The following is a 17,580-nucleotide window of genomic DNA, read 5'->3' on the forward strand; positions in this document are numbered from 1 at the left end:
TTCTGAGTCTACAACAATGGTAAGCCTTGAGGACATTATGCTCAGCAAATTAAGACAGTCACAAAACCGTAAGTACTATATGATTCCATCATGGAAGGTGTCTAGAGTCATTAAACTGAGACAAAAGGTAGGATAGTGGGGGCTGGAGGCAGAGGGGAAAATAGGGAATAGTGTTTGAGGGGACAGAGGTTCGGTTTCTGGAGTTGGGTAGTGGTGATGGTTGCACAACAATGTGAATGAACTTGATGCCACTGAGCTATACATGAGAAAATGGTGAAGCCAGGAAATTATACATGTGTATTTTACCACCATAATTTAAAAAGAGGGCGCCCGATGGAGTAAACCTCATACACATGTCGCCTATTGTTAAATGTTAAGCTGCGGCCCTTGCCATGGAGGCCATGTTGGTTCACAGAACTGAGGCTTGGAGGTGTCAGCTCCCACCTCTTCAGTTGTGCATCACGGGTTCTGCAGCTTTGTTTATGCCTGTGCTTCCGCTCTTGTGACTCTTGAGCCACAGAGAGTTGTGCTTGCCTGTCTGCATCCTGGCCAGGCTGGGGCGGGCCAGGGCATGGTTTGGCCGGAGTGCAAACTCACTGTGCTGTTTTGCATTTGACACATGTTCCCCAGGTCAGGGTGAAACTGGTAACAACCAACAGATAATGACCGAGGTTTTCCTTCTCTGTTCTCTGGATGTCCCACAGGACACAGGGGCCCAGCCTGAGGAACGTGTGCCCTGTTGAAAACAGCCTTAGTGGAGGCCTGTGCTCAGCCCACTAGGGGGCTGGGGCCGTTAAGCTAGGACCATGCGGCGTGTTTATCCAGCAGCTCAGAATCTCCACACGAGGCTCGGTTCTTTAGAAAGCTGTGATGGTGGAGCTGTGCCACGTCTTTAATGAGGCTTCTGTAGCTCCGTGGAAGTTTCTCTTGAGGAAATCTGACATCTTTGCTCACCCAGCAACCTTCTGATCTTTAATTTGGTCCCCGAGGCAGACTTGTCCCTGTGGGGGCTGCCTCCTACGTTAGAACACCCTGCCCCGCTCCCTGAACCAGGCCATCTCCCATTGTAAATTAATAAATTGGTGTTCTGGCTTTTAAATCAGCCCCTGTGGGTTTGGGTAAACACAAGTCAGTGCCCTGAGCCTGCCTGGTTCTGAATCACTGAGGAAAGCAGTTGTTAGCACAGAGGACGCCTCTGAAAGTCGCCATCTGGGAAGGGTTCTTGTAGATTTTTACCGTTAGCTATGATGTCAGCTGTGGGTTTCTCATTATATTGAGTTATGTTCCCTCTACACACTTTGTTGAGGGTTTTTATCACAAATGGATGTTGAGTCTCGTCAATGCTTTTGTTGCATCTATTGAAATAAACATGGTTTTTGTCTTTTCTTCACGTGACTAGGTCACATTAATTGGCTTGCAGTTGACTATCCCTTTTCTGTGGAATGGCTCCTACCTCATCATATTGTAGAAGCCGTTTACTAGTATTTTGTTGAGGATTTTTGCATGTAAGTTCATCAGACACTAGTCTGGTTTTGTTTTTTTTTTGGTTATATCCTTGTTGGTTTTGGAATGAGAATGATGTTTCATTCCTTCATGAAAATTGTTTGGAAACTTTCCTTCCTTTTCAAGTTTTGGGAAACATTTGAGAAGTTATAGGTATTACTCTTTCTTTGAAATTTTGATAGAATTCACAAGTGAAGCCGTCTGGCCCTGGGACTTTCTTTTTTGGGAGGGTTTTGCTTACTGTTTCAATTTCCTTACTCTTGATGGGGCTGTTCATGTTTTCTTTTAGGTCATTAAATTTTTTTATAGCCCTCATGATTTCATTTATTGAGGCTTCAATTTTGACCTTCTGCTGGTTAATTTTATTCTTGAACTACTTAAATTGCTTTTCTGAGTTTTCCACAATCGCTATTTTGAATTCTCAATTTGGTAGGGAGATATAATCTTCCATACCTTTGAGTTTGGTTCTAGAGAGTTGTTCTGTCCTTGCACTCTCAAGATGCCAGGTGTTACTTTCTTCTTTCTGCCCGTTTTGCTACTTTAGCTTTTTTTTTTTTAATCTAGATTAACTACAACTAAGTTGCTTATCTTTGAATTTTCCAGCAGGTGGCGCTGTGCTGCATTTATGCCTGTGTATGTGTGTGTGTTGCAGACTACATTAAGTGCCTCCAGCTAGGGAGGAGTTGTCAGTGGGAAGGAGGGGCATGGAGTTGGACAGCTGGGCAAGCTGGCAGAGGTCTGGTTCCCCTTATCCCACCTCTCTGTGGGGGCATGTAATGGGTCCAGTGCAGATCTATTGTGTGTATAGGGAGAGTGTATGTGGAGTGCTTTCTTTGCAGTGCTCCTTGCTAAGGTCTCCAATCAAGTGGAGGAGCTCAGCACCAGGCTTCCCTTGGGTCAAGGGTGTGTGCCCCCAAACCACCTCTACTCCCCCAGACCAGACTGCCCCCTCCACATGTTCCTTGCTATAAAGATGGTACAGTTATTTGCAAATCAGTATTCAAAATTCTGACTAATGATAGAAGATGGTGATGCATCAAATGGGGAAACTGAGCAATTTGCCAATCCACAGTGGTACCTTTATCACTAATAAAGGTCATGGTATTATTTGCCAAATTGTGTGACTTGTTAAAAAAAAAATCCTTGTAAGTCTGATTATAGGAAACCAGGAGAGCCTACAGGTAAAGCAATCTTCAGTTTTGGGTTTCACTGTTTTTATATTATTCTATCATTTCTTATTGTGTTAAAAATACAACTTGCCATTTTAACCAATTTAAGTGTACAATTTAACCGCACTAATTACATTCACAATGTGGTATAACCATCACCGCTACCTATTTACAGAATTTTTCATCACCCCAAACAGAAACTTCTGTATCCATTAATAACTTTCTCCAGTCTACATTGTTCTTATATTTTTTTCATGACCTTATTTCTTGACTAAATCAGTTTCTCATTCATAACTCTTGTAAACTAGGGAGGTAAGAATGAATAGGATACCCTCTCAGAAACCCTGTCAAGGGCGAGCTTGTCCTTGTTCCCACCCTTTTCTGGTTGATGTACCAGGTATGCACCCAGAATAGGTGGATTAGTGCGAACCTGGAGTAGTCCAAGCTCATCCTGCTTTGTGGGGGATGGTTTGCTCTCTCCGAGTATCAGGTCTTATCCCAAATGAGCTAAGAACAGTTTCTTCAAGCCTGTTCCAGGCAGGTGTGCCACTCCGACCTCTAGCAGTGCAGAGCTATGCCCTTTGGACTGGCTTACGATGACACTTGGGCCATCAGAGCATCACAGAGCTTCTCTCCTAAACAAGTGTCTGCTGGGGGTGGTTGTGTCTGTGACACAAGAGTCACTCTGAGAACTCACTCTCATGGTGATTAATGGAAGCAACTCCCACCGGCAGCATCAACATTGCCATTTCTGAAAGGACAGACTTGGAGGGAAAGGGTAGCCCTTGGGATGGGTAGAGACAGAACAGCAGCCCACACGGCGGATCCTCAGGAGCGGCTTCTCTGAACCATAGTGCCTTATGAGTCCATTACATTTAATTTTCTCTTTCATCACTTACTTATGAGTGCCAGCTGAGGTACTAGTAACCCGACTGGACTCCTCAGTCTTAAGGGGCTTGCGATAGACAAGGAAACGAGTGGGTCTGCATCTGGCTCAGATGCCCTTCTCTTCCCTCAAAAGCAGCCTTGATCCCTAAAGTGGTGAACCTTTAAAATCTCAATCACTTTGAAATTCCTCTTACCACTCACAAGCCTAGACATAAATTCTGATTCTGTCTCTGTTTATTCATTAAAGCTTGTATTTTCAGTTGCCTAAATTTTTTCAAAGTTCCACTAAATAAGAGCATTCTAGGCCTTCCGTATCCCCAAGGAGAAAGCATGATTATATTCTTCACCTGTGCCGTTTTATTCTATTCAAGGCCTTCTGCACATCAAAGGGAAAGACCCATTTAATTTCTAAAGTTACATGGCTGTGCCTGTTGAGATACTTTCAGCTAACATCTTTCTATATTAAAGCAGGCATTTCCACTAGCAAGAAGACACCCTCTGGGGTACCAGCACACCTAGTTCCCTCCCCAAGACGCTTGGCGAAACTGCAGGCAGATGGCAAGATCACGGATCATCTCTCTGGAATGCAGATTCATGCAAATGTCCCTGAAGATCAGAACTTAGCTCCCTCCCAGAACCAGGAGGGAGAAACCCGTCACAAAGAGCTTCCTCCCAATAGCCACGTTGAAGAGGAGCCGCCTTCCCAGTCCAGCTCCTCAGCACTTGCTGTTCCCCGGCAGACTCAAGACATACCCCCCAAGCAGAAGGGAGGGGATGTTCAACAATTAGACCCTTCTCCAAAAACCATCCAGCCAGAGCACGATGAGGAATCAGGGGAGGCCAAGGTAACCCCCACTGGCCCAACATCCCCCAACCCCCAGAAACCCCAGGATAAGGAAACTGAGTCAGCCAGTCTGCCACCCACCAGTTCCCATCACGATCCTCCAAGAGATCCTTCCCACCCTGATGGGGACACGCAACAACCTCTAGAGGAGGGAGCCCCAAAGGCAGAAGTTGTTAGGGCTGGCACTCCTTACCCGGAACTGCCACATGCCCAAGACGCAACAAATGCAAACCAAATGGAGGACAGGGAAGCCCCAGCTACTGTGCTCCCCAAAAGCCGGCTGGCTCCCACCAGGCTGCCCCAGCCGCGGGTCCTTGCACCCCTCCAGAGTCCGAGGCCTACCCCCAAGCTGCTCTCCCCCAGCAGGGAGGATGCATTGGGGACAGCCTCGGATCAAACCATGACTCCTTCTCCCAGACCTCTGCCGGTCCAGGGAGACCCCAGTAAACTTCCTCTCATCAGCCCTCCCCATGCAGGCCCCAGTCCACAGCAGGCCCAGGAGGAGACAGTCAGGGAAGTGAAACTCCCGCTCATCAGCCCCCCTGTCCAGGAGCAGGCGCCGGGCCCGCCACCAGAGGAGGCTCAGGTGGTCAGGCTCCCCCGCATCTCCACGCCCTTCACAGAACGCCAGCGGCCTCAGAACAGAGGATCTCGCCCTGCAAAGGAAAGGCAGGCTTCCAGAGTAGGCCGCTCCCCCGGCCAGAAGATTCCAGACCTGCAACCTTCATCCCAAAACCAAGAGCCAGGGAAGCCAGCGGGTGCTAGAAAAAAAAAACTCCCTCTCCAAAGCGAGACGGCTAGAGCCCCAGCACATCTGAGAAAGACGGCGCCCGGCGCGCGGACCGCCTCGCAGCCAGCGTCCCAGGGTCAGCCGACGCCCCCAAAGGTGCCCCACCACCCTCGCCCCACCCACGCCGGGAGCCAGAGGAGAAAAGCCCACACACCGAGAATCCCAGAGCCACCTCCCCCCGCGCCACCGCCTAAAGACCCCCAGTCACAGGAAGAGAAAAAGGAAAAAGGACATCATTCCAAAAAACAGACTCATTCCAAGCTGCCCTCCAGCGACCTCGTTCAGCAGGCAGCTGTGTCCAAAAAAGGGCCATCTTCGAAGAGAGAGACTTCTGGAGGATTAGCTCCAGGAAAGGAAACCGCCCCCAGTGATGATCAGCCAACGCTCCCAAGTCCTCTCCAGAGTGACAAGCCCCCTGCAGAGGCCCCGCCGGACAGCGCTGCTCCCGTGGGCGGTCCGGGGAGAAAAGAGCAGGTTCCCAAGAAGGGGCGGGGAAGGTCTCAGAAGAGGGCGCCTGCTGCCAGCCACGCAGAGCCGGGGGGCGCAGCCCCCACCCAGGAGCCACAAGCGCATCGGGGGCCCAGTCAGGCCCGAGAGCGCGCTGCCCAAGGGGACAGTGCTTCCAGGCAGCAGACCAAAGAGAAGCGTCCCCACAAACATGGGCCAGCACCGCAGGACCAAAGCCCGGGCATGCCCCAGCAGCAGGTGCCAGCCGAGGAGCAGGGCAGCCGGAAGGGAAGGCTGCGCGCCAGGGGCAGTCAGAGCACCAAGGTGTAAGCCACACAGGGGCCCCCAGCGCCGTGCCCCTGGGGCAGCGCTGACGACAGAGTGGAGAGCTGTGGCCGGGGCGCCCGGCCTGCTGCCCGCTTTCCTCTGCAGCCAGCGCTGCCAGCCTCTGCGCTCTCAGGTGGCAGTGGCCTGCGTTTTCATGCCTCACCAAGGCAGCCTGGAAAAGCAAGTAGCCCCTTCACTGCCAACCGAGAGTGCCCATCTTGGCGGTGGCATCAGCGAGGGGCACTCGTGTCCAGACTCCCGTGAAGGCCAGCGGGAGCCCCCACCTGGCTGGAGCTGGGCCGGGACTGCCATTGGTTTTGTTCTCATCATTCGGAAAAATCATTTCTCAATTAGAAAATTCTCTCCTGCCTCTTGCACTGTTCAAGAGATCCAGAGGCAAAAAGAAATCTAAAGAGAAGCCTTCGCAGTCTCCCCCATGGGGATTCCAAACCCACAGTTAATTTGTGAGAGTCTTTTGAAGGAAAGCGGACACGTTCTTGACGTGCGCGAGGCCGGGACTGAACGCTTTAGATTTGCCTTGGCATAGAGCGCCTGAAACTTACTTTTGTTTGAAATGTATTTCAGAATGAATACCTTCCTGCTCTGAATAGGAGCCTCATGTAAATTAGCCCATGCCTTCATTATGCCAAACCATCTGGATGAATCGGTTGCAAGAATCAGGGAGGAGAAGATTCGGGCGAATCACTTCTTCATTTATCTATTCATACCATCACGATTCTTTCACTGGCAAATGACAAGCGTCCAGGCTGAGCCAGTTTATGTGAAGGGGGTGGAATATCTCTCACAAAGAGAGGCGTCAGAGCCCAGAAAACTTGGGGACCAGTTATGGAACATAACCTGGACTCTTGTCATCTGCCATCTATTTCTTTTTCCCTCTTGGCTTCATTTTCTTTGATGCAAATAACTATCACATTCTGCAAATGGCAGGAATGGGGCCACCAACAGCTGTCAAGTTTTACATCTGGCAGCTCCCACTGCTGAAAAGGGATTAGCTCACATGTTCTTTTGATCTTAAGATACAAAAAAGAAATCAGGGAAACTTAGATGGGCCCGAAAGGGGTCAGGTGCTTATTCTCAAACCAAGCAACACTAGCCAGGGACAGGGTTGTATTTAGACACACCTATGGGACCCATCACTAGGACGCATGGAGAATGTATCCCTTCCCCATCCCAGAAATTTACCTCTTCGAGAGGCACGAGACATGTAGACAGCAGCGTGCTAAACTGAGGTGGGCACCCTGCATTTATAAGGTCATTGAGGACTAAATGTGTAAGTGAATTTTAGCTTACTCACAAGATAGGTGTCCACAAAACTGTACGTATGCCAATATACAGTAGAAGAAACTGCTATTTTAAAACTCCAGGATGCAGGAATCTTCTTGTAAAATGAGTCTGGGCTACACTAGTCATTACCTTCTCATTTAGCTGGTTTGTTCAAGATGGAAGTAATAAGGTTTTTTTTTTTTTTTAAAGCATATCGATTTATCTTTAGAAGTTATTTTAGTTGTCCAACAAGCATTAATTGAGCACTTGCTATGCGCCATACACTGATAATCGCCACATATAGTAAGATGACGAGGACACCTCAAGAAGCTCTTATCAAGAGACACATAGGAGGGTTCATTACAACACCACGTGATTAGGGCAACTGGCGACCCCACAGCCTGTTAGGCCAAGGTTATCATCAAATAGACATGAAAATCTACTAAACTTTTCCAAAATGTGACAAAGATATGAAGGAAGTATGCCGACTTCAGCCTGGGATGTGAGAATTGGCTCAGAAAACACTTCAAGGATAGTAGGTTATCCTTCAACTAAATTCCTGAGGTTGCAGAAGAATTAGCAGCCAGAGGCCAAGCTTCCTTTGAGTGGGGTGGCCTGAGCATAGAGCCAAGAGCAAGCATCACACCTCAGGACCCCCGTACCAAGGAGGGCTGGAGATGTATGTAAACACAGAAGTCCTTCTGTGCTGTGCTAATGATCTTGGAAACGTGATCTTCTAACAATGGGGAGCCACTGAATGATTAAAATTTTATTTTAGAGGTATTTGTGTCAAGTTAGTATAGAGGATAAATTTAAATAGAGCAACGCAGGAAGCAGGAAGAATAACTGGGAAGCTATGCAGTGGTGCTGGCCAAATGGTAAGGGTTTGGAAGAAGTTGTGGCAGGATTAGACAGACTCAAAGAAGGCAGGTTGTGACAGAGAGGAAGAATGATAACTACCCATCTTCCTAATGAACTGGGTATGGGACATTTTTGAGGTACAAGTACCTCAGTTTCTAACTCTAGAAATTTACCTGAGTTCTTCTTTGGACATATGTGAAATTCATTAAGGCATTTGGGGTTACATTTTCATTAAGGTGTTAAAGGGAAATGAGAACCAGATTTCCCTTCGTTTGACTTGGGGGATGCTGCAGCTTCCTCCTGGTGATCCAGGGTGGTCTGAGTTTCTTGTTGTCTGTGGCTTTGTTGTGGGATAAATCAGATTCAGTGCAACTAGACAACACTTTGGATGTGGTCCAAGGAAAGGAATAGAAAAGATCATCATCTCTCTGGTGAAATTTTTTTCACTGCTATTTCTGATTTTTAATTGTAGGCTATAAATATTTAAAAGTTGTGATTTCCCTTCTATCCTTACAAAATTCCTGTCACTTCCATTAGATATGTTCCTCAGAAAAGTGATCCTTACAGGGGGGAAAAAAAAAAAAAAAACACATTGTGGACTTCACTGCACTAGCCAAGACTGTCTTTAGCTTCTAAAAGTTTCTGGAAGCTCGTATTCAAGTCAGCAGAGATAATGGCTCCACTGGGCAGAACAGCTTTGCCCGAATGCTTAAAGAGCTGAATGGACTTTCAGATCTCAAGATGATAGGACAAAGGGCATGATGATTCACAAAAGAGGAAATAAAAATGGCCAATAAATATGTCAAAAGTTTTTACTCTCTCTACAGGTTAAACAGAATAGACTTTTGCGGGGCACCAAACTTGCAAAGATGGAAAGCAAACTAAAGCCTGTTCCCGAGTTAGCGGTAGATGTACTTTGTGTCATCTGTGAGAAAGCAAGTGGACACAGCTTTTGGGGGTCCATGAGACAGTGTTTGTCAAAATCTTACAATTTTGCATAAGCTTTAACCCAGTAATTCTCATCCAAGAATTACCATAGAGAATTCATGTACAGGATGTTAATATTAAGGTGAGAATCTTGCCATCTAATGGGGTTTAAGTAATAAGTTATTGGGGAGAGGTCACGAATCAGCCATATGCTGGGAGGGGGGCTTCCGTGATAATCATGCGGGAGGACATGCAGAGGAGAGTGATGTGCGGCATGTCCAGAAGTCGGGGGAAGGGGGCGTAGCCGGGAAGGTCCCAAGCTGGTGCCTCTGGGTCAGATAATGGGTGATTATTTTTGTGTATTTTTTTTAGATTTTTCTGTAATGACTCCGTGGTTATTCAGAAAAAGTTACATAGAACTAACTTCACACACATGAAAGCTGTCATGTGAAAGCAGCAGCCTTCTGTTCAATCTCGATTTGGCAAAATGAAGAACTTTCGAAGAGTTAGTTGTGTAGTGAGGAAGAGGCAGGCTGTGCTCCAGAATGGGACTCTGACAGAAAACCTCCATATGTTAAGTGGGTGTCCGGGCCAGATGAACTTAAAGGCTCCTTCTATGATCAACCATCCATTCGCTACTACTAGCTTTCCTAGCTCTGAAGAACCCAGCAGTCTGTTTTATTAAATGCAGAGCTTGGTTACAAAGTACTAAAAAACTGCATGTGGTTAGTACTCAGGAGACCAGTGGCTTTCAAACTTTCTGGTCCAAGATCCACAAACAGGAATGCATTTTAAGATATCATGATCTACACAGAGACACACAGGAAACAATGGTATCATAAAATACCTTCACTACAGTGACACCCTCTGATCTTTCCAATTCTACTCATTTTTTCAAAATACTAATCATGACCCCCTGAATGGGGTGCGCAGTGTAGCTCACACCCCGCCCTAGTACTCTAGAGCATCTCCAGTGTGCTGCTCTTAGAGGCCTCCTGGCCAGACACCTGCAAGTGAGGTGGGATGGGCTGGCATGATTTCCATGGATTCTTTTCTGGAGCCATCCAGGAAGGATCCACTGTGTTTGCATTACATGCTTTGTCAATATTAGGGCTTTGAATAAGATCTATACAGAATTCATATGCATATGAATAATATGGAGTGTTATTAAGTAAAGCTAAAAAACCAAAACTTCCAGACAATGATCAGTAGTGTTTTCACTATAAAATACTCAGATGATTTCCTTTCCTCTTGCCCCATGACAACCATGAAAATCATCTTTTACTATAAAAGAGAATACAAATTCCACTTCAAATTATTGTATTTACATAGTATCTAGCACAGTATGTCTATAAATGAAGTTAACTGCTTAGTTCAATTTGAAAGACATAATTCTAAAAACCACTGTTTTTTTGTTTGTTTTTACCAACCAAGCAGTCAAAGGGGAGGATAAGAGCTTCAATATTTCTTTGCATTTACACTAAATGTTAGAAGATTGAATGTAGCTAATGGCATTAAAACTAATCCATAATTATAGACATTTTTTTAAAAGTGATTATCAAAGTGCAGTCATGATTAGCAAAAACCAAAGACTTAAAAAAAATCATAACCTTGTGATTTCAAATAACACAACTAAAATAATCATTGAAAGTTCCAGAGTACAATACCCGCCTCAAGATTATTATCAGAATTAAATGTGTAAGTAAAAAATAACGCCCAGAATAATGTCTGGCACACAGCAAGTGTTCATAGGAATGACCACTATCCCCATCAGTATGTAAGTGGCAAAAATAAATACCATTTGATCACTTATTGGATAATACTCTTCAAATTAATTGGGAATATTTAGTACCTGGTCTTGTCTGAAAATCCTATTAAACAACCTTGATGGAATTAGGGTTGAGTTAAGTAGAATAGAATTAGAATAATATTGAACAAAAGCCTGTGGTTCAGATCAAGAGGTGGTGTCATGGGCATAAACAGGCAGCATTGCAGTTCTGAGATTATTTTGAAATTTACTTTGGGTGCACACAGGGAAGATTTGTAATAGCTCTGTGAATTGGAAGATTCAACATTGTCAAAATGGCCAGCCTACACACAACAATGTATAGATGCAGTGTAATCCCAATAAAAAAAATTTCAATGGCATTCTTCAAACAAGTGGAGCAAACATTACTGAAATTCAGATGAATTGCATTATTGCATGTACAGAATTCAAACTATACTATAAAGCCATAATAATGAAGAGCATGATGCTGGACCAAAACATATATAGACCAATTGAAAGCCAAGAAATAAACCCATCCCTAGGTGGACAGGTAATCTATGACAAAAGAGCCAAGAATATATACCAGAACAAGAAATTCCTCTTCACTAAATGGTATTGGGAAAACTTGACGCTTGCCTGCAAAAGAATGAAACTAGACCACTATCCCACATCATATACAAAAATCAACTTGAAATGGATAAAAGTCTTGAGTGTAAGACTTAAAACCATAAAATATATAGAAGAAAACTTAGGCAAAACACTTCACAATGTAAATTTTAGTGATGTCTCTGCAGATTTGTCTCCAACAGCAAGTAAAACAAGAGAACATAAACAACTGGGACTCCATAAAACAAGAAGGCTTCTGCACAACAAAAGAAATGACCATCACTAAAACAAAAAGTCACCCTACTGAATGGGAGAAAATATTTGCACACCATATATCTGAAAATGGTCTGATATTGAAGACCTACAAAGAGCTCATACAGCCCAACAAAAAGAAAATTTAAAAAATGGGAAGAATCACTATATGGGCACACCTCCAAAGACATACAGATGGCCAACAGGCACTTTTAAAAATGTTCACTTACCATCAAGGAAATGCAAATCATAACCAGTGAGTTTACCGCATACCCGAGAATGGCCCATATCAAGAAGACCAAAAACAAGTGCTGGCGAGAATACAGAGAAAGAAGGAACCTTCTTACGATGTTGGTGGGAATGTAAACTGGTCCAGTGGAAAACAATATGGAGTTTCTTCAAAAGACTAAAAATGGACCTGCCCATACAAACCAGTAATTCCACTCCTAGATATCTACCCAAAGGTCACAAAAACACTAATTTGAAAAGAAATTTGCATTCATGTTGATTGCAGCACTATTTGCAATAGTCAAGCCATGGAAACAACCGAAGTACCCCAGAACAGATCACTGGATCAAGAAGAGGTGATATATATTCACAGTGGAGTACTACTCAGCAATCAAAGGTAAATTCATACTATTGGTGGCAACCTGGATGGAGCTGGAAGGGATCATGCTAAGCAAAAGAGAAAGATAAATACCTGATGGTGTTACTTATATGCGGAATACAGAGACACCAAGCAAAGGGTCAGATAAAGTCAAATTTAAATACTAACCTTTGACACCTGACCACAGAACTGAGACACCCAGATGGGTAGGGGAGAGAACCACGTGGAGAGAGAGCGTGCAATGGACTATGGTGGTGGACTTTGGGTACTTTGATGATGGGTGCACTCTGGTGACTGCATGGGGGTGGGGAATGGGAGAAGGGCATGGAGATCCTACACTTATAAAGATACTAATGACTATGTAAACCAATTGAAAAAAGATTTGTAACAGTGCCTGGCGCATGGTACCTGCTCAATAAATATTTTTACACTTCCATTGTTAATAAAATCCAGGGCATTTATATTCATTTTGGGGTGGTTGGATAGTGGACCTTTTCTCTCCCTGTGGTGGGTTGAAAATAAGATGGGCTTCCACAAACTACCAGATCTAAGAACTCTGTGTTTAAAGACAAAGGAAAGCAAAGTGAGACCCCAAAATGTCTTCGTTAGAGGAAGCGACCAATGAAAATAACAACCTGAAAACTTGTTCTTGAAGGATAAGCCCTGAGCAAGCAGAGATCACAGGGTTGGCTGAAAATCATGTTAGAAATGTTATCACATATGTTGCTCAAAGGAGAGGAAACATTTAGTGTATATTCAAGTTCCCTGAAGTTTATTCTCCTTTCCCTGACAATCAATACCCTTTTCTTTCATTCTTTCAAATTCTATACACAGGGCCTCCCCTGGTGGCGCAGTGTTTGAGCGCTGGGCTTCGAAGCTGCCCGCAGCCTCTGCAGCGCCAGTTTGATCCCCGGCCACCTGCGAGGGTCCCACATGGCGCGCAGACCTCTCCTACCGCCCGCTGCTCCCCTCAGCAGTGTACTTTGGTCCTTCTGCCTGTTCTGCTCCCCGCTCTGGTGAATTCTCTCACCCTCCCGTGCTTCTGACTGTACCCAGTGCTTGTATAAATAAATAAATCTTAAAAAAAAAAAAAACAAATTCTATACACACACAGATCTCATGTATTGATAACAAGTTTCCACACTTGAAATGTTCCTAGTCCTATATATACCTCCAGAGACTCAACTACTTCATGATAATCTCATCCATTACAGAAGTTGAAATTCAGGCTGCTATTGTGATTTATTTTGATTTGGACATTCTGGATACATGCTTAAAGATATTGACCCATTAGTTCAGCTCTGTACAAAATCTTCCAGAGTATGAAGTCTAATGGAAAAAAAACCCTTTTTTGCACCCCATTCTCCATGTGAAAATACACATTCACATTTGTCTTCTTGTAGAATCTAGTCTTTTTAAATAGATCATTCCTTTCATATGACACTCAAGAATATGGCACTTTACTGTTAACATAGTTTAATAAGTCTATTCTTTCCATGTATATAGCGAGCATTACTCCTCGATTTCCTTGGACTTACATGCTAGCTCTCTCCTATAAAGCTTTTTTTGCTACGAAATATGGATATAATGTAAAATGATTATTTTTCTATTTGCTGTTATTCCTGTCTTAGAAGTACAGACTTTAAAGGCTTAATTATATTTTGGAAAAACAGCTTTTACCACCTTCAATTTTATGTTAACACTTCCTAATGAACTGAGTTGTCCCCTTAATTTATCACCACAAATTATGTAACTATCCTATTAAAAATATTTTTAACTGTATAGCAGATTGTGCTCTCATTTGTTTTTAGCCCCTTTTTTTGGTTCTTATTTCAGTATTGAGATTCTTGTGTGGGGATTAAATAGGTATTTATTTATATGCATGGATTTAATCATCACATATATATAGATTACTTGTTCAAAAACTGTTATCTAAATAAACATACTTAAAGCCTATTTGAGTGGGGCAAAAGCAACAATTCTGAAGCCATCTGGTTATCTTAAGTTTTAACTGTTTCCAACTCAGACATTTCTAGGTATCTTCAAAAAGAGAAACTCTAATGTTGATTCATTTCCCCCCAACATTTATTTACTTGTTATAAACTGTATTTAAAGTGGTTGCTTCATAGTTTTGGATAGAAGAATGACTTAGTTGCTTTCCTATATAAGCAATCTTGTTAATGGTCATTAAAATAGGATTTGGCTGCCAAATTCTAATTGTATTAGTAGTTGTTGACTTGGCTCGCTGCCTGTCACAGTAGATCATTGGAATCTTTTATTTTCTCCTTTCTTTATGCAGTAAACAGCCCTGTTTAGTCTGTGTATTGATATATTAAATACACATACAGATGTCTTAGTCTTCGATACAAGGCGTCTACTGCACTGCTTATGTAGGCTGGATTCTATGTTTAGTCTTTTAAAATACTCAAATATTATTTTAATTCTCTTGACTGCAAAGGACTATAAGTCTAAATTTAAGCCATTAATTTGAAAAGCAGTGCTGGTTGTAAAAGATACTTCATTTCTATTTTGCTACATTTGGCAATGATACTAATCCATAAAATAACTTTGAAATCTGTCATGCATCATTAAATCCATTTATGCTTCTTTGTAAGTGTTTAAATAAATTTAACTAGCCTATATACTGAAGAAGTTGATTCTTTGTGGGGATTATAAAGTGAGTTATGTATATATTTTAATGTTGCCTCAAGGTTGACTTTAATTTGGAGACTTTGAAAAAGCACATTAAGAAACTTTGTGGCAGGGTATGATGACATTGGTAATAATGTTTTTGTAAGATGTGAAGTAGGGTCCATGAATGTGTCCACTGGTGTGTTAAGACATTAGAAACTATATTAAGAACTATATTTATTATAGGAGTCCAAGCTATTAAAGGAGTGGCATTACAATGTAGTTTAATGGTAATCTACACACATTAACAAAATGTTTTGTATTCGAGAAGCCATTAAGATATTGAATTGTTAGAATCATAGCTGCAGATTGAACCTTACTTGTTTACACTGTGGTCTAAATGGTTTATGTGACAGAAAGCCAGAAAAGGGGATCCTGGCAAAAATACTGTATTATACTATATTTTAAATAAGGATATATATGTAAAATCATTTCTATGGAGACTATATTTCAATGTATATAGTTTCTACCCTTTATATTGTCTTTTCACTTTTTTCCCAGCTCATCTGGTCTTTTCACAATGCTTTGTACTTAGAGTCCCATCAAGAGAACAAAAAAAATTTTTTAAGATATGCATAAGTTCCAGCTCCTCCAACTTATTTTTCCCCTTGCTTCAGTTAGTCTGAATCCTGTACTGTACTTGTTTTGCTAGGCATGCTCCTGTGTCCTTATAACAAAGCCACTCTCTGCCTCACATGCTTTCACCCCAGATAGCTGAATGCTTTTCTTCATGACTTTAGGTCACTCTCTAGATCACAGCCACCACCTGGGAGAGGACTTTCATGGACCCTCGTGCCATCTCTCCCTCTTTGTCTCAGCTTTGCTATGTATTAAAAAGAACTGTTTTGTTATGTATTATCTAGCATTTTTCTTTGTTTTGGGGTGAGTCTCCTATCAGTTCAGTTAACCTTATTGTCTGGTAGGACATGGAAATGATCATTTTAAAGCAATATCCATAAAAGTGTAGATACTCCTGTATATATCCAAAGTTATTTATACCTGAACCCTTTATAGGTGACAATAGCTTAGAGTATATATTCTAGGTCTCTGGATAGCCTCATGTTTTAAAGGGAAACTGGATAGCCTCGTGTTTTAAACAGGACTTCATTATTCCTTCTATTTTTAAGCTTCTCTTTAGCATTGCATATTTTATTCTTTTAGCATTTTAGGAAACTTTTGCATAATGGAAAATAATTTCAAGGATGATTTTTCAGTGAAGTATCTTGAAGCCATTGTTTGCCAAATTTTACTTCCTTTAATTCTATTCATAAGCCTGTATGTATTGAGTACTAAGTACACTCCCAGGACAGGTACATTAAAAGATGCTACAGGCTGCCTTTATTATTATCCAGCAACAATTATTCTTTATTCTAAATCAGTTTCAGTTATCTTACTTTCAAGTTGAAATGCACAGAATTTATGTATAGTTTGTTGTGTTTAGATAAATCCAGATAAAAACACTTCTCTCACTTCAGAAAGTTCCCTTATCCTATTCTGTGGCTTTTAGTTTAAATTTTGTTCTTTTCCCTACTAGATATTTTACCACCTCAACTGAAATCTGCAAATTCTTCTAAGAGTCCTACTTCTTCAAATTCTGGTGATTTCATGGATTCTACAGACAGAAACTACTGTATGAAATTATGGGCCAAACTTTCAGCCATTAAGACACCAGTGGTAAGGAGGGACTGTTGGGGTGAAGCCCCAATTGAGCGTTACATAGCATCAGACCAAAAGAGGGTTTCATATTTTGAGACTAATTTATTTCCCCCAAGACTAGTTTATTTTTTTAGCCCTTTTCTACACCTGTAAGAATAGACATGGGTTCTAAAATAAGACTTCAGTGTAGATTTTGTTAGTACCATTCCCCCTGATACTCAACACTTTTACTTAGTACCACGATAAAATTAATGCTGTAAAATAAGCATTTCAAGGGAAAAGTTGTTTTGTTGTTGGGATACTCCTGAGTATTCTTGTGTTGTACTTTCAGAGTGAGTCCACCCCAAGTGTCCACATTTTCAAATTAGCAGTACTGAAACCAGTCCTCCAATAACTTAGTTCCAACTCAGGTTTCTGAGGAGTCAAAGAAATTAGTGTGTGCAGGCACTGAATATCCAAATTGGCAGTGCATTCCGATTAGGCTGTGCTCATTTTCTACTTGAAATAGTCTCTATAGAATGATCTGGGAATACAGAGACCTAACTTATTGCCATTTCAGTTGCCACACAAGCAATAGAACTTTCGATCTGGTGGTCAACTCCTTAAAGCTAGCCTGCTCTAAGGAAATCTTCACACCACCTTCTAAAGTCAGAACCACAGGCAGTGGTCAAAAGAATCAAACCAGTTACTGGTTCCTTTATATACATACAACAGATTTACTCTTTAGAAATTAGTGTGAATATAACACTAAATCACTGTTGTCAAATATATGGGGCAAATTTGTCTGAGATTATTTTTAATCTCATTTTCTTTTAAATATTAATTTAATGCTGTATTGAAAGTTTAAGTATTTATCAAATTTTAGGATATATCATAGGTTATCAATCTTTCACATAGTTTTTGTAATGTTACAAAATGAACAAGATACCTCTGTAACATCAACACAATAGAAGCTTCAAT

General features: G+C 42.3%; 1 protein-coding gene and 1 long non-coding RNA gene across 3 annotated transcripts in view; one reads left to right on the forward strand and one right to left on the reverse strand.

The window, feature by feature from the left end:
* LRGUK (leucine rich repeats and guanylate kinase domain containing) overlaps positions 1–17,580 on the forward strand; it is a 92,523-nt gene that overhangs the window by 56,161 nt on the left and 18,782 nt on the right. For both annotated transcript variants that reach the window (XM_037513418.2, XM_037513425.2), the window contains exon 16: positions 16,499–16,638. In XM_037513418.2, coding sequence (XP_037369315.1) covers positions 16,499–16,638 — 140 coding nt within the window. The remainder of the gene's footprint in view (positions 1–16,498; positions 16,639–17,580) is intronic.
* LOC119247188 (uncharacterized) overlaps positions 1–17,580 on the reverse strand; it is a 65,730-nt gene that overhangs the window by 8,176 nt on the left and 39,974 nt on the right. The gene's annotated exons all lie outside the window — the stretch shown is intronic.

Source organism: Talpa occidentalis, unplaced genomic scaffold (assembly GCF_014898055.3).
Source record: "Talpa occidentalis isolate TD23 unplaced genomic scaffold, MPIMG_talOcc4v2.1, whole genome shotgun sequence".
NCBI lineage: Eukaryota > Metazoa > Chordata > Mammalia > Eulipotyphla > Talpidae > Talpa > Talpa occidentalis.